The sequence below is a fragment of the Eucyclogobius newberryi genome, unplaced genomic scaffold (assembly GCF_026437365.1).
Source record: "Eucyclogobius newberryi isolate DKJ021-1_F unplaced genomic scaffold, fEucNew1.0.hap1 SCAF_115, whole genome shotgun sequence".
Lineage (NCBI taxonomy): Eukaryota > Metazoa > Chordata > Actinopteri > Gobiiformes > Gobiidae > Eucyclogobius > Eucyclogobius newberryi.
Genome location: NW_027315741.1, coordinates 231996 through 249949, shown reverse-complemented (window position 1 = coordinate 249949; position 17954 = coordinate 231996). Strand labels below are relative to the sequence as shown.

The window sequence follows — 17954 nt, the reverse complement described above, 5'->3', positions numbered from 1 at the left end:
ACAGGCCACAGCAAAGGCGCTCGGCGAGGATCGACAGGCCACAGCAAAGGCGCTCGGCGAGGATCGACAGGCCACAGCAAAGGCGCTCGGCGAGGATCGACAGGCCACAGCAAAGGCGCTCGGCGAGGATCGACAGGCCACAGCAAAGGCGCTCGGCGAGGATCGACAGGCCACAGCAAAGGCGCTCGGCGAGGATCGACAGGCCACAGCAAAGGCGCTCGGCGAGGATCGACAGGCCACAGCAAAGGCGCTCGGCGAGGATCGACAGGCCACAGCAAAGGCGCTCGGCGAGGATCGACAGGCCACAGCAAAGGCGCTCGGCGAGGATCGACAGGCCACAGCAAAGGCGCTCGGCGAGGATCGACAGGCCACAGCAAAGGCGCTCGGCGAGGATCGACAGGCCACATCAAAGGCGCTCGGCGAGGATCGACAGGCCACAGCAAAGGCGCTCGGCGAGGATCGACAGGCCACATCAAAGGCGCTCGGCGAGGATCGACAGGCCACAGCAAAGGCGCTCGGCGAGGATCGACAGGCCACAGCAAAGGCGCTCGGCGAGGATCGACAGGCCACAGCAAAGGCGCTCGGCGAGGATCGACAGGCCACAGCAAAGGCGCTCGGCAGGGAAAAGGCGGCACTTTTTTTCTACCCTAAAATGTGGTTTTGCTCTTGCTTTAAACCAGATGCGTCGCTCGGCAGAGGGCCCCGGGCTGAACGCTTGAGCGGTAGTTAGTTCGGGGGGCCCCAGATGTGCCGCCGGATTACAGGCTAATGGACGGAGCAGGAATAAATCACGACCGAACGAAGGGGAAATTAGAGGGCGGCGGACGAACGCGGGGGAAAGTGTCTGAGAATAAAACCGTGCAAACGCGGACTACAAACGAGGACGGAGGATATTAAAAACGGCGAAAAGACGATTCACTAACTTTCCATTCCTTAAATAAACTCGCCGACCGATAGCGCGTCTGTGATAGAACGTTATTAGAGTGTTTTGACATAGTTCCATAGTTCCACACTTAAAGAACCCGGCGTTTAGAAAGTCCCATTGAGATTCAGAAGCTCTTTTGAAGTCTATTTTCATCACAATAGAATCGAAGTCGAGTCGGCGCAATTATCAAACGTAGATATTTGTATTGTTATCTGTCGCAGTAGTTTACAGCGTGAACTGAAGCCTACTTGTACGCGTGTATCGCAGAACACAAAAAAACACACAACAAAGGACGCGACGCAGAGACAAAGTAAACAAAATCTAGACGTCCAATAAATAAAACTGTCAAAATATTGTCAAAAAAAGGTCATTTTTCCAACCGCAATGTGACAATCACAGTCACGACTTATCACAGATGTATATTAGTTGCGATATTGGCTGACACAATAATCCACGTCGCAACAAGCGGATTATATCGCAATATAATACTTAAAATAAAGGAACATCTTATCTTATCTTAAAAGAGCAACAATGTATTATTTACTCCTCCTTGAGCCGACACCTTAACGTGGTGGAGGGGTTTGAGTGCCCGAATGATCCCGGGAGCTATGTTGTCGGGGGCTTCATGCCCCTGGTAGGGTCTCCCAAGGCAAACAGGTCCTAGGTGACGGGTCAGACAAAGATCGGTTCAGAAGCCTCTTATGACGACGACACAATCAAGGCAGTTCACGTCGCCCGGATCGGCGTCACCGGGGCCCCATCCTGGAGCCAGGCCTGGGATGGGTGCTCCATGGCGAGCGCCTGGTGGCCGGGTCTTACCCCACGGGGCCCGGCCGGGCACAGCCCGAAAGAGCGACGTGGGGCCGCCCTCCCGTGGGCCCACCACCCGCAGGAGGATCCATAGGGGGCCGGTGCAGAGAGATCTGGGCGGCAGTCGACGGCAGGGGCCTCGGCGACCAGATCTCCGGACACAGAGACTAACTCTGGGGACATGGAATGTCACCTCGCTGGGGGGGAAAGAGCCTGAGCTTGTGCGGGAGGTTGAGCGATACCGACTAGATATAGTCGGCCTCACCTCCACGCACAGTTTGGGCTCTGGAACCCATCTCCTCGAGAGGGGCTGGACGCTCCACTTCTCTGGTGTTGCCCGCGGGGAGAGGCGGCGGGCTGGTGTGGGCTTGCTGATAGCCCCTCAGCTCAGCCGCCATGTGTTGGAGTTTACCCCGGTGAACGAGAGGGTCGCGTCCCTCCGCCTTCGGGTGGGGGACAGGTCTCTCACTGTTGTGGCGGCCTACGGGCCGAACAGCAGTGCAGAGTACCCGGCCTTCTTGGAGTCCTTGGGAGGGGTACTGGACAGTGCACCGACCGGGGACTCCGTTGTTCTACTGGGGGACTTCAACGCCCACGTGGGCAATGACAGTGACACCTGGAGAGGGGTGATCGGGAAGAACGGCTTCCCCGATCTGAACCCGAGCGGTGTTCAGTTATTGGACTTCTGTGCTAGCCACGGATTGTCCATAACGAACACCATGTTCAAGCACAAGGGTGTCCATCAGTGCACGTGGCACCAGGACACCCTAGGCCGGAGGTCAATGATCGACTTAGTTGTCGTGTCATCAGACCTCCGGCCGCGTGTCTTGGACACTCGGGTGAAGAGAGGGGCAGAGTTGTCAACCGATCACCACCTGGTGGTGAGTTGGATCCGCTGGCGGAGGAGGAAGCCGGACAGACTTGGCAGACCCAAGCGCATTGTGAGGGTCTGTTGGGAACGTCTAGTGGAGCCCTCTGTCAGTAGGGTATTCAACTCGCACCTCCGGGAGAGCTTCTCCCATGTCCCGGGGGAGGCTGGGGACATTGAGTCCGAGTGGACCATGTTCTCCGCCTCCATTGTTGATGCGGCTGCTCGGAGCTGTGGTCGCAAGGTCTCCGGTGCCTGTCGTGGCGGCAACCCCCGAACCCGGTGGTGGACACCGGAAGTAAGGGATGCCGTCAGACTAAAGAAGGAGGCCTATCAGGCCACTCTGGCTTGTAGGTCTCCGGAGGTCATCGACGGGTATCGGCAGGCCAAGCGAGCCGCGGCTCGTGCTGTCGCAGAGGCAAAAACCCGGGCCTGGGAGGAGTTCGGGGAGGCCATGGAGGAGGACTATCGGTCGGCACCAAAGAAATTCTGGCAAACCGTCCGGCGCCTCAGGAAGGGGAAGCAGTGTCTCACAAACACCGTTTACGGTGCGGGTGGAGGCCTGCTGACCTCGACTGGGGATGTCGTCGGACGGTGGAAGGAATACTTTGAGGATCTCCTTAATCCCTCAGTCACGTCTTCTGAAGAGGAAGTAGAGACCGGGGACTCGGAGGCTGGCTCATCCATCACCCAAGCTGAAGTCACTGAGGTTGTCCGCAAACTCCTCGGTGGCAGGGCTCCGGGGGTGGATGAGATCCGCCCTGAGTACCTAAAGTATCTGGATGTTGTAGGACTGTCTTGGTTGACACGTCTCTGCAACATCGCGTGGCGTTCGGGGACCGTGCCTCTGGACTGGCAGACCGGGGTGGTGGTCCCTCTGTTCAAGAAGGGGGACCGGAGGGTGTGTTCCAACTACAGAGGGATCACACTCCTCAGCCTCCCGGGTAAGGTCTATTCCAAGGTACTGGAGAGGAGAATCCGACCGATAGTCGAACCTCGGATTCAGGAGGAGCAGAGTGGTTTTCGTCCCGGTCGTGGAACACTGGACCAGCTCTATACCCTCCATCGGGTGCTCGAGGGTTCATGGGAGTTTGCCCAACCAGTCCACATGTGCTTTGTGGATCTGGAGAAGGCTTTTGACCGTGTCCCTCGGGGTGTCCTTTGGGGGGTGCTCCGGGAGTACGGGGTCCGGGGCCCTTTGCTCAGGGCTGTCCGGTCCCTGTATGACCGGAGCAGGAGCTGTGTTCGCATTGCCGGCAGTAAGTCAGACCTGTTCCCAGTGCATGTTGGACTCCGCCAGGGCTGCCCTGTGTCACCGGTTCTGTTCATAATTTTTATGGACAGAATTTCTAGGCGCAGTCAGGGGTCGGAGGGGGTCCGGTTTGGGGACCACAGGATCTCATCTCTGCTGTTTGCAGACGATGTTGTCCTGATGGCTCCATCAAACCCGGACCTGCAACATGCACTGGGACGGTTTGCAGCCGAGTGTGAAGCGGCTGGGATGAGAATCAGCACCTCCAAATCCGAGGCCATGGTTCTCGACCGGAAAAAGGTGGCTTGCCCTCTCCAGGTGGGTGGGGTGTCCTTGCCCCAAGTGGAGGAGTTCAAGTATCTCGGGGTCTTGTTCACGAGTGAGGGAAGGATGGAGCGTGAGATCGACAGGCGGATCGGTGCAGCGGCTGCAGTGATGCAGTCGCTGCATCGGACCGTTGTGGTAAAGAGGGAGCTGAGCCGAAAGGCAAAGCTCTCTATTTACCGGTCGGTCTACGTTCCTACCCTCACCTATGGTCATGAGCTTTGGGTAGTGACCGAAAGAACAAGATCGCGGATACAAGCGGTCGAAATGAGTTTCCTCCGCCGGGTGGCTGGGCGCTCCCTTAGAGATAAGGTGAGGAGCTCGGCCACACGGGGGGAGCTCGGAGTAGAGCCGCTGCTCCTCCACGTCGAGAGGAGCCAGCTGAGGTGGCTCGGGCATCTGTTCCGGATGCCTCCTGGGCGCCTCCCTCGGGAGGTGTTTCAGGCATGTCCCACCGGGAAGAGGCCCCGGGGAAGACCCAGGACACGCTGGAGAGACTATGTCTCTCGGCTGGCCTGGGAACGCCTCGGGATCCCCCCGGAGGAGTTAGAGGAAGTGTCTGGGGAGAAGGAAGTCTGGGAGTCCCTGCTCAGACTGCTGCCCCCGCGACCCGGCCCCGGATAAAGCGGCAGAAGATGGATGGATGGATGGATGGATGTATTATTTAATCCAGTTGTGGCCGTTTGTTTTAAAGGGTAATTTTGGTTCGTTCTCGGTCTTCTATGGGACTTCGCGGGGGACTTCGCGGGGGACTTCGCGGGGGACTTCGCGGGGGACTTCGCGGGGGACTTCGCGGGGGACTTCGCGGGGGACTTCGCGGGGGACTTCGTGGGGACTTCGTGGGGACTTCGTGGGTCTTCTCTGGACTACGTTGGGGTCCCACCTGCAGGATGGGGTCCAGGCCTCAGACCGACACTGCAACGGGAACTAAACCAGGTCCTGGCAAAGCAAAACGATCTTGAATGTCTTAATGTCTTAATGTCTTAATGTCTTAATGTCTTAATGTCTTAATCAGTGTAAGTTTCCAAGTGCACTCTGGGTGAACGACTCAGAGTCGCGTTTCAGCCTTTGTTTAGGCGCTTTGACCCGAGACTTGCCGCATCATGCAACAAACAAACAAACAAACAAACAAACAAACAATCACCGAGGAAAGAACTTGTTACAGGTCACAAGTCAAAAGGGAAACAAAACTATGAGATCTGACCATCCAAAACACCTGAAATGTGTCAGTTAATCAGTGGATTTTAAGACTAACTGACAAACTACAAAGGATTTCAAAATAACTCCAGAAATCAGATAACGATCGGATTTGGGTCTGCATCACATGACTAAAGATCTGACTCAGAAGTTTCAATAAGAATAAATGATGTTTGATTCCACTGCGTTTCATTCAGCTGCAAGTTCTACCTATGCATTACATATGGTCACTGTGCGTATGGTCACTGTGCGTATGGTCACTGTGCGTATGGTCACTGTACGTATGGTCACTGTACGTATGGTCACTGTGGTCACTGTGCATATGGTCACTGTGCGTATGGTCACAGTGCGTATGGTCACTGTACGTATGGTCACTGTCCATTTGGTCACTGTACAGTCACTGTACGTATGGTCACAGTACATATGGTCACAGTGCATATGGTCACTGTGCGTATGGTCACTGTACGTATGGTCACTGCGTATGGTCACTGCGTATGGTCACTGCGTATGGTCACTGCGTATGGTCACTGTGCATATGGTCACTGTACATATGGTCACTGTACATATGGTCACTGTACATATGGTCACAGTGCATATGGTCACTGTGCGTATGGTCACTGTGCGTATGGTCACTGTACGTATGGTCACTGTGCGTATGGTCACTGTGCGTATGGTCACTGTGCGTATGGTCACTGTACGTATGGTCACTGTACGTATGGTCACTGTACGTATGGTCACTGCGTATGGTCACTGTGCATATGGTCACAGTGCATATGGTCACTGTGCGTATGGTCACTGTGCGTATGGTCACTGTGCGTATGGTCACTGTGCGTATGGTCACTGTGCGTATGGTCACTGTACGTAGTCACTGTGGTCACTGTGCATATGGTCACTGTGCGTATGGTCACAGTGCGTATGGTCACTGTGCGTATGGTCACTGTACGTATGGTCACTGTACGTATGGTCACTGTACGTATGGTCACTGTGCGTATGGTCACTGTACGTATGGTCACTGTACGTAGTCACTGTGGTCACTGACCATTCGCACAGTGACCATATGCACACAGTGCGTATGGTCACAGTGCGTATGGTCACAGTGCGTATGGTCACAGTGCGTATGGTCACAGTGCGTATGGTCACAGTGCGTATGGTCACAGTGCATTTGGTCACTGTACAGTCACTGTACGTATGGTCACAGTACATATGGTCACAGTGCATATGGTCACTGTGCGTATGGTCACTGTGCGTATGGTCACTGTGCGTATGGTCACTGTGCGCATGGTCACTGTGCGTATGGTCACTGCGTATGGTCACTGTGCATATGGTCACTGTACATATAGTCACTGTACATATGGTCACTGTACGTATGGTCACAGTGCGTATGGTCACTATGCATATGGTCACTGTGCGTATGGTCACTGTGCGTATGGTCACTGTGCGTATGGTCACTGTGCGTATGGTCACTGCGTATGGTCACTGCGCATGGTCACTGTGCATATGGTCACTGTGCATATGGTCACTGTGCATATGGTCACTGTACATATAGTCACTGCGTATGGTCACTGTACATATGGTCACTGTACATATGGTCACTATGCATATGGTCACTATGCATATGGTCACTGTTCGTATGGTCACTGTTCGTATGGTCACTGTTCGTATGGTCACTGTACGTATGGTCACTGTGCGTATGGTCACTGTACGTATGGTCACTGTACGTAGTCACTGTGGTCACTGTGCATATGGTCACTGTGCGAATGGTCACAGTGCGTATGGTCACAGTGCGTATGGTCACAGTGCGAATGGTCACAGTGCGAATGGTCACAGTGCGTATGGTCACTGTACGTATGGTCACAGTGCATTTGGTCACTGTACAGTCACTGTACGTATGGTCACAGTACATATGGTCACAGTGCATATGGTCACTGTACGTATGGTCACTGTGCGTATGGTCACTGTGCGTATGGTCACTGTGCGTATGGTCACTGTGCGTATGGTCACTGCGTATGGTCACTGTGCATATGGTCACTGTACATATAGTCACTGCGTATGGTCACTGTACATATGGTCACTGTACGTATGGTCACAGTGCGTATGGTCACTGTGCGTATGGTCACTGTGCGTATGGTCACTGTGCGTATGGTCACTGTGCGTATGGTCACTGTGCGTATGGTCACTGTGCATATGGTCACTGTGCATATGGTCACTGTGCATATGGTCACTGTACATATAGTCACTGCGTATGGTCACTGTACATATGGTCACTGTACATATGGTCACAGTGCATATGGTCACAGTGCATATGGTCACTATGCATATGGTCACTGTTCGTATGGTCACTGTTCGTATGGTCACTGTTCGTATGGTCACTGTACGTATGGTCACTGTACGTATAGTCACTGTACGTATGGTCACTGTGCATATGGTCACAGTACAGTCACTGTGCGTATGGTCACAGTGCGTATGGTCACAGTGCGTATGGTCACAGTGCGTATGGTCACAGTGCGTATGGTCACTGTGCATATGGTGACTGCGCGTATGGTCACTGCGCATATGGTCACTGTGCATATGGTCACTGCGCATATGGTCACTGCGCATATGGTCACTGCGCATATGGTCACTGCGCATATGGTCGCTGTACAGTCACTGTATGTATGGTCACTGCGCATATAGTCACTGTGCATATGGTCACTGCGCATATGGTCACTGCGCATATGGTCACAGTGCATATGGTCACTGTGCATAATGGTCACAGTGCGTATGGTCACAGTGCGTATGGTCACAGTGCGTATGGTCACTGTGCGTATGGTCACTGTGCGTATGGTCACTGTGCGTATGGTCACAGTGCGTATGGTCACTGCGTATGGTCACTGCGCATGGTCACTGTGCATATGGTCACTGTGCATATGGTCACTGTGCATATGGTCACTGTACATATAGTCACTGCGTATGGTCACTGTACATATGGTCACTGTACATATGGTCACTATGCATATGGTCACTATGCATATGGTCACTGTTCGTATGGTCACTGTTCGTATGGTCACTGTTCGTATGGTCACTGTACGTATGGTCACTGTGCGTATGGTCACTGTACGTATGGTCACTGTACGTAGTCACTGTGGTCACTGTGCATATGGTCACTGTGCGAATGGTCACAGTGCGTATGGTCACAGTGCGTATGGTCACAGTGCGAATGGTCACAGTGCGAATGGTCACAGTGCGTATGGTCACTGTACGTATGGTCACAGTGCATTTGGTCACTGTACAGTCACTGTACGTATGGTCACAGTACATATGGTCACAGTGCATATGGTCACTGTACGTATGGTCACTGTGCGTATGGTCACTGTGCGTATGGTCACTGTGCGTATGGTCACTGTGCGTATGGTCACTGCGTATGGTCACTGTACATATGGTCACTGTACATATAGTCACTGCATATGGTCACTGTACGTATGGTCACAGTGCGTATGGTCACTGTGCGTATGGTCACTGTGCGTATGGTCACTGTGCGTATGGTCACTGTGCGTATGGTCACTGTGCGTATGGTCACTGTGCATATGGTCACTGTGCATATGGTCACTGTGCATATGGTCACTGTACATATAGTCACTGCGTATGGTCACTGTACATATGGTCACTGTACATATGGTCACAGTGCATATGGTCACAGTGCATATGGTCACTATGCATATGGTCACTGTTCGTATGGTCACTGTTCGTATGGTCACTGTACGTATGGTCACTGTACGTATAGTCACTGTACGTATGGTCACTGTGCATATGGTCACAGTACAGTCACTGTGCGTATGGTCACAGTGCGTATGGTCACAGTGCGTATGGTCACAGTGCGTATGGTCACAGTGCGTATGGTCACAGTGCGTATGGTCACTGTGCATATGGTGACTGCGCGTATGGTCACTGCGCATATGGTCACTGTGCATATGGTCACTGCGCATATGGTCACTGCGCATATGGTCACTGCGCATATGGTCACTGCGCATATGGTCGCTGTACAGTCACTGTATGTATGGTCACTGCGCATATAGTCACTGTGCATATGGTCACTGCGCATATGGTCACTGCGCATATGGTCACAGTGCATATGGTCACTGTGCATAATGGTCACAGTGCGTATGGTCACAGTGCGTATGGTCACAGTGCGTATGGTCACTGTGCGTATGGTCACTGTGCGTATGGTCACTGTGCGTATGGTCACTGTGCGTATGGTCACAGTGCGTATGGTCACTGTACGTATGGTCACTGTGCGTATGGTCACTGTGCGTATGGTCACTGTGCGTATGGTCACTGTACGTATGGTCACTGTACGTATGGTCACTGTACGTATGGTCACTGCGTATGGTCACTGTGCATATGGTCACAGTGCATATGGTCACTGTGCATATGGTCACTGTGCGTATGGTCACTGTGCGTATGGTCACTGTGCGTATGGTCACTGTGCGTATGGTCACTGTACGTAGTCACTGTGGTCACTGTGCATATGGTCACTGTGCGTATGGTCACAGTGCGTATGGTCACAGTGCGTATGGTCACTGTGCGTATGGTCACTGTACGTATGGTCACTGTGCGTATGGTCACTGTACGTATGGTCACTGTACGTAGTCACTGTGGTCACTGACCATTCGCACAGTGACCATATGCACACAGTGCGTATGGTCACAGTGCGTATGGTCACAGTGCGTATGGTCACAGTGCGTATGGTCACAGTGCATTTGGTCACTGTACAGTCACTGTACGTATGGTCACAGTACATATGGTCACAGTGCATATGGTCACTGTGCGTATGGTCACTGTGCGTATGGTCACTGTGCGCATGGTCACTGTGCGTATGGTCACTGCGTATGGTCACTGTGCATATGGTCACTGTGCATATGGTCACTGTACATATAGTCACTGCGTATGGTCACTGTACATATGGTCACTGTACGTATGGTCACAGTGCGTATGGTCACTATGCATATGGTCACTGTGCGTATGGTCACTGTGCGTATGGTCACTGCGTATGGTCACTGCGCATGGTCACTGTGCATATGGTCACTGTGCATATGGTCACTGTGCATATGGTCACTGTGCATATGGTCACTGTGCATATGGTCACTGTACATATAGTCACTGCGTATGGTCACTGTACATATGGTCACTGTACATATGGTCACAGTGCATATGGTCACTATGCATATGGTCACTGTTCGTATGGTCACTGTTCGTATGGTCACTGTTCGTATGGTCACTGTTCGTATGGTCACTGTACGTATGGTCACTGTGCGTATGGTCACTGTACGTATGGTCACTGTACGTAGTCACTGTGGTCACTGTGCATATGGTCACTGTGCGAATGGTCACAGTGCGTATGGTCACAGTGCGTATGGTCACAGTGCGAATGGTCACAGTGCGAATGGTCACAGTGCGTATGGTCACTGTACGTATGGTCACAGTGCATTTGGTCACTGTACATATGGTCACTGTGCGTATGGTCACAGTACATATGGTCACAGTGCATATGGTCACTGTACGTATGGTCACTGTGCGTATGGTCACTGTGCGTATGGTCACTGTGCGTATGGTCACTGTGCGTATGGTCACTGTGCATATGGTCATTGTACATATAGTCACTGCGTATGGTCACTGTACATATGGTCACTGTACGTATGGTCACAGTGCGTATGGTCACTGTGCGTATGGTCACTGTGCGTATGGTCACTGTGCGTATGGTCACTGTGCGTATGGTCACTGTGCGTATGGTCACTGCGTATGGTCACTGTGCATATGGTCACTGTGCATATGGTCACTGTGCATATGGTCACTGTGCATATAGTCACTGCGTATGGTCACTGTACATATGGTCACTGTACATATGGTCACAGTGCATATGGTCACTATGCATATGGTCACTGTTCGTATGGTCACTGTTCGTATGGTCACTGTACATATGGTCACTGTACGTATAGTCACTGTACGTATGGTCACTGTGCATATGGTCACAGTACAGTCACTGTGCGTATGGTCACAGTGCGTATGGTCACAGTGCGTATGGTCACAGTGCGTATGGTCACAGTGCGTATGGTCACAGTGCGTATGGTCACTGTGCATATGGTGACTGCGCGTATGGTCACTGCGCATATGGTCACTGTGCATATGGTCACTGCGCATATGGTCACTGCGCATATGGTCACTGCGCATATGGTCACTGCGCATATGGTCGCTGTACAGTCACTGTATGTATGGTCACTGCGCATATAGTCACTGTGCATATGGTCACTGCGCATATGGTCACTGCGCATATGGTCACAGTGCATATGGTCACAGTGCATATGGTCACTGTGCATAATGGTCACAGTGCGTATGGTCACAGTGCGTATGGTCACTGTGCGTATGGTCACAGTGCGTATGGTCACAGTGCGTATGGTCACAGTGCGTATGGTCACTGTGCGTATGGTCACTGTGCGTATGGTCACTGTGCATAATGGTCACAGTGCGTATGGTCACTGTATGGTCACTGTGCGTATGGTCACTGTGCGTATGGTCACAGTGCGTATGGTCACAGTGCGTATGGTCACTGTGCGTATGGTCACTGTGCGTATGGTCACTGTGCATAATGGTCACAGTGCGTATGGTCACTGTATGGTCACTGTGCGTATGATCAGTGGTCACTGTGCATATGGTCACTATGGTGACTGCACGTATGGCCATTATCTTCTGCACAACAAAACACTTAATTGCACTTTTAAGCGAGTGTTTTGTGCCACTTTGACCCATAAAAGACGTAATTAGAGCCGTATTCTGACGCTACTGTCGTACGTGAGTTAATAATAGCAGCGGCGCGGAAACGGTGCAAAAAACTCGCCCAAACAACTTTGGCATGAGTTTTCACCCGCGTTAACGCGTAGATGCGGTAAACTCACCCGTGTGAACGCGTAGATGCGGTAAACTCACCCGTGTGAACGCGTAGATGCGGTAAACTCACCCGTGTGAACGCGTAGATGCGGTAAACTCACCCGTGTGAACGCGTAGATGCGGTAAACTCACCCGTGTGAACGCGTAGATGCGGTAAACTCACCCGTGTGAACGCGTAGATGCGGTAAACTCACCCGTGTGAACGCGTAGATGCGGTAAACTCACCCGTGTTAACGCGTAGCCGCGGTCCTCTCAGTCCCGCGCGTGCACAGCGTCATGTCAGCCCCGCACTCGTCGTAAACGCGCCGCAGCTAACGCTCGTGCGGGAGGCGCGTTTGTCAACAAAACTCAAGCTAGCTCCGACACAACAAGTGCGTGCGTGGCTCGTGCGTGGCGACGGAGAAAGATGCGCACTTCCCCGAGGCGCAGGCGCAAAGAGACGCCGAGGCTCGCGTCAAAAGCCGCGTTTAGCGCCACAAAAGCGCAAAGTACAATGAGATTTAGCGGCGCAGGAGAAAAATGTGACGACACTGTTTGACAGCTCCGAGCAGCCCCGCCCACTGAGGCCGAGGCGGGGATGGACAGGCCGCTCAGCCAATCAGAGGCGAGGAAACGCAATCGTATTCAAACAATAATAGTATAAATAACTCTTGTTGATCATTAGAACTCTTGTTGATCATTGGAACTCTTATTTATGTATTTATTCATATTCATTTTAGACTATTTAGGCAAAAAAGTTACTTTAAATTTTAAATAAAACTGGCCCCTGATGTCACGTGTATACGGTGCAGAATAAAGTGTCCTGTAGAGGGAGCTATTTTCATTCAAAGTAATGCTAAACATGAATATTTAAATGAATAGTTAATTAAGAGTGACAGTTGGGGAGAAGCAGGTGACACCACCACGCCATGTTACAGGTCAGATCTGTGGAGAGGTGAGCCCACTCACATACAAAGCAATAACTTCTCCATGGAGACGAGCAGAGGGCTTACACGTCACCATTTAAACACACGGAATATCTATTTACTTTTCATACAATTATCTCTTAATATGTTTCATGTGTTTATTGCGTACACAGTTTTAAAACACATTTTCCAAATAAATCGCAGTCTCGTTTCAGTCAAAGAGAAACTCAAGCCTTTCTTTGACATTGTGTGGAGTTTGTCTTCTTTAGAACGTGGCAAATGTTGAATGTTTAAAACAGTTTTGTTTTGCACAAGAACAAAATGATGATGTCATATTATTGTTACATTGACATTAAAGTGACCCATAAGTGTGACTCCAGAGTGAGAGTACTTTAAGGTTACTGCGTTCATGAGGTCATGAGTAGACTTTGGTCCACTCAAGCCCAAAGATCTGAAACTAACAGAACGTGAGAAGATACTGCCCCCTACAGGAAAGATGCAGGGATTACACGCTCTCTGACAGTATAAAGTATATCAATGAGTATTTTTATTTCAATTGATTTATTTTATTTAGAGACAAATTGAGGCTATTTATGTTTTTTCCCCCTTTTGGTTTATAATTATTAATACTTAACATATCCATGGTTTGGTCTCATTTTAGATCTATTTTAATTGCCCATGTTTAATTTCGGCCTGGTTCAGTCCAGGGCTGGATCTGGTGAGACGTGGAATGGCACATATCATCTTAGGTGGTATTTGGTGTGAAAAGTTTGAGAACCACTGGGTTAGAGTGACTCCATCACCATAACAACATCGCCATAACAACATCACCATAAAGATTAACGATCCAAAACAAAATATCCTATTATATAAACGGTGGAAAGTACTCGATATGTCACTCACAACAAAACACCTGAAACCATGAATATAAATAAAAGACATCTCAAATTATATTTAAAAAAATACACAGTTTTGGTGGGGAAAGAAATAAAGATGACTATTATTATTATTTATATTATTATCATTATCAGTAGTAGTAGTAGTAGTAGTGGCTGTTTTTGTTGTTATTATTCGTATTTTGTATAATTAATACCATTATCATTTATTATTATTTTATTTACACAATTTACACGTTTGTCTTCGGGTTTTGTCCTTTTGTCCCACCGCCGCCACTATGATCGCCTTCGTGTCACGTGACTATTGCCACTTCCGGCTTCCGTGTTGATGTTGTGTTTTGTTTCACGTCCGCCGCTTCTATGTGAACGAAACTCCTCAAACGTGGAGAACGTGACACTTTGAACAGACGTCTCGCCCTCGCGCGCGCTCAGGCCGGACATGGCGGCCACGTGCGTGACCTTCCAGGCCAAAGTGAGCCGTGTGCTGGAGATGCTGGCGAAGGCGGCGGTGGCGGAGATCGGGAAAGTGTGGGAGGACGGGCTCGTGCTGGTCCAGGCCGAGCTCCGCCGGAGAGACGGAGAGATCGAAGCTCTGAGCCGCAGGATCCTGGAGATGGAAAGTGAGCAACACGAAGCTCAATGCAGGAACCGGAGCTCTGCTGCTGCGCACAGCGAGGCGAGGAGGCAGCTCAATGGAGAAGGTGAGGGCAGCTCGATGGAGGAGAGGGCAGCTCGATGGAGGAGAGGGCAGCTCGATGGAGAAGGTGAGGGTAGCTCGATGGAGAAGGTGAGGGTAGCTCGATGAAGGTGAGGGCAGCTCGATGGAGAAGGTGATGGTAGCTCGATGGAGAAGGTGATGGCAGCTCGATGGAGAAGGTGAGGGTAGCTCAATGGAGAAGGTGATGGTAGCTCGATGGAGAAGGTGAGGGCAGCTCGATGGAGAAGGTGAGGGCAGCTCGATGAAGGTGAGGGCAGCTCGATGAAGGTGAGGGCAGCTCGATGGAGAAGGTGATGGTAGCTCGATGGAGAAGGTGATGGTAGCTCGATGGAGGAGGTGAGGGTAGCTCTATGGAGGAGAGGGCAGCTCCATGAGAAGAGGGCAGCTCTATGGAGGAGGTGAGGGTAGCTCAATGGAGAAGGTGAGGGGAGCTCGATGGAAAAGGTGAAGACAGCTCAATGGGGAAGGTGAGGGTAGCTCGATGGGGAAGGTGAGGGTAGCTCGATGGGGAAGGTCATCGATGGTAGCTCAATGGAGGTGAGGGCAGCTCAATGGGGAAGGTGATGGTAGCTTGATGGAGGAGGTGAGGGCAGCTCTATGGAGGAGGAGAGGATAGCTCTATGTAGGAGAGGGTAGCTCGATGGGGAGGTAACTTAATAGTTAACGTTGCATTTAAGTGACCATATTTGCAGATTTGACAGTGACATAACGAGTTAAAGCTGCACAGTGGAACTTTCCTGCGAGTGTCGTGTCCGTCAAGCTTTAAGTGTCACGACTTCAAAAAGCCTCAAATGAGCCAAACTTTAAATAAACCGGTTTCATTCAAGTCAGTTTTTATGGTGTTAAACCGTAAATAAAGGTTTGTTATGTTTTCAGGTCCCGTCATAAACTGTGTCCGGAGTTTGCCCGCGGAGCCCCGCCTTCAAGAGCCCCGCCTTCAAGAGCCCCGCCTTCAAGAGCCCCGCCTTCAAGAGCCCCGCCTTCCAGAGTCCCGCCTTCCAGAGTCCCGCCTTCCAGAACCCCGCCTTCAAGAGCCCGACCGCCCAACGCCGTCTCCTCCGTCGATCGCCCCGGAACCGGATGGCAACCTCGAAAACGACGCCATGGTCAAACTGGAAGAGGACGAAGACGACGTCCAGGTCGTGGAGCCCAGCGAAAACCCAACGGACAAGAACGATCCGGAGCGAGGAGAGTGTCGGGCGTGGCCGCCGGACGACGACTGCTGCGACGACTGCGACGATGACGAGCGTTTCCTGGACTCGAAGCACATGTCGCGGCACTTGGACTCTGAGATCCTCCTCATTCAGAACGCGCTGGACATCTTCGACGGCCCCTCGGAACCGACCGCCGACACCTTCACGGACGTCGGGACGAGCCGGAGCGGCGACGCCAATGCGCTACCGGATCGCCAGAGTTCAGCAATTCACCCGGACGGTTCGGAGGAGCCGTGTCGAGCGGAGAACGCGTCGAGCGCCGGCGGGTTCTTCTCGTTCAGCGACGGCGAAGCGAGCAAGGCCAACAAGCGCGTCCGGGAGCGATGGTTCATCTGCCCGTTCTGCGGCAAGAGCTTCGACCGCATCAGCCACTTAGAGATTCACCAGAGAATCCACACGGGAGAGAAGCCCTTCACCTGCCACGCCTGCGGCAAGAGCTTCTCCCAGAGGAGCAACCTACGGACGCACCAGAGGACACACAAGGTCACGCAGAACGACCCCTGACCTTTGACCCCAGAGGACACACAAGGTCACGCAGGACGACCCCTGACCTTTGACCCCAGAGGACACACAAGGTCACGCAGAACGGGCCCTGACCTTTGACACCAGAGGACACACAAGGTCACGCAGAACGACCCCTGACCTTTGATCCAGAGGACACACAAGGTCACGCAGAACGGGCCCTGACCTTTGACACCAGAGGACACACAAGGTCACGCAGGATGACCCCTGACCCTAGAGGACACACAAGGTCACGCAGGATGACCCCTGACCCTAGAGGACACACAAGGTCACGCAGGACAACCCCTGACCTTTGACACCAGAGGACACACAAGGTCACGCAGGACAACCCCTGACCTTTGACCCCAGAGGACACACAAGGTCACGCAGGACGACCCCTGACCTTTGACCCCAGAGGACACACAAGGTCACGCAAAACGACCCCTGACCCCAGAGGTCACACATAGTCACGCAGAACGGGCCCTGACCTTTGACACGCCGTGACCTTTGACACCAGAAGATGCACAAGGTCACGCGGAATCGGCCTGTGACCTTTGACCCCAGAGGATCCACAAGGTTACGCAGAACTGGCCCTGACCTTTGACACGCCCCGTGACTTGACACCAGAGGACGCACAAGGCCGCTCAAAACGGCTCGTGACCTTTGACACGCCGTGACCTGAATGTTATTTAACAGCTGTATGCAATAATAAATGTAGCGACTGTTTTTAAAAGTTGCATTCTTCGAGGGTTCATGGCGAGCTGGGGGTTTATGGCGAGCTGGGGGTTTATGGCGAGCTGGGGGTCAGGGTCCGTGGCGAGATGAGGGTCAGGGTCCGTGGCGAGATGAGGGTCCGTGGCGAGATGAGGGTCCGTGGCGAGATGAGGGTCCGTGGCGAGATGAGGGTCCGTGGCGAGATGAGGGTCCGTGGCGAGATGAGGGTCCGTGGCGAGATGAGGGTCCGTGGCGAGATGAGGGTCCGTGGCGAGATGGGTGTCGTGGCGAGATGGGTGTCGTGGCGAGATGGGGTCATGTACTCGTGACGAAGCGCTTTAGGTCAATAATGAACAAACAAAACAACATTGACATTATTTAATAAAACAGTAAACGTGCGGCGACAAAAGGCGACTTTGGTTTTCGTGCGTTTTAGTCACAAATCTTCGCTCGTCGTTCGTCGTCGGGAACGAGTCAGGAAATTCATTATACATTACATACAATACTTACAAAAAGTACTTTTATACACAATTCTTTTCACCCAATAATATTTACATCCACGACTGGTTTGACCAGAACAGAACGTTGTAAACATGTTCATGAGTTCATGACGGTCCAGAACACGGTCCAGAACATTCCGCTTCCTTCATTGAACTCGTAGTATTTAGTGTGTACTTTTCCCAGAACGTCCCGCAACGGACAGAAAATAAAA

The 17954-nt window shown here is 51.9% G+C and overlaps 1 protein-coding gene across 1 annotated transcript; it reads left to right on the top strand.

The window, feature by feature from the left end:
- The first annotated feature begins 14424 nt into the window (after window positions 1–14424).
- LOC140355568 (uncharacterized) lies at window positions 14425–17244 on the top strand. The gene is made up of 2 exons (XM_072440207.1): window positions 14425–14796; window positions 15690–17244. Exons 1-2 carry the CDS (start codon window positions 14535–14537, stop codon window positions 16529–16531), a joined length of 1104 nt encoding a protein of 367 aa, XP_072296308.1. The 5' UTR covers window positions 14425–14534; the 3' UTR covers window positions 16532–17244.
- The last annotated feature ends 710 nt before the right edge of the window (window positions 17245–17954 follow it).

Excerpts from the sequence above, each read along its gene's own strand:
- LOC140355568 (XM_072440207.1), top strand. The coding sequence starts at position 14,535 with ATGGCGGCCACGTGCGTGACCTTCCAGGCCAAAGTGAGCCGTGTGCTG. Across the intron at positions 14,797-15,689 it reads GAGGCAGCTCAATGGAGAAG|GTCCCGTCATAAACTGTGTC; the intron begins GTGAGGGCAGCT and ends TTATGTTTTCAG.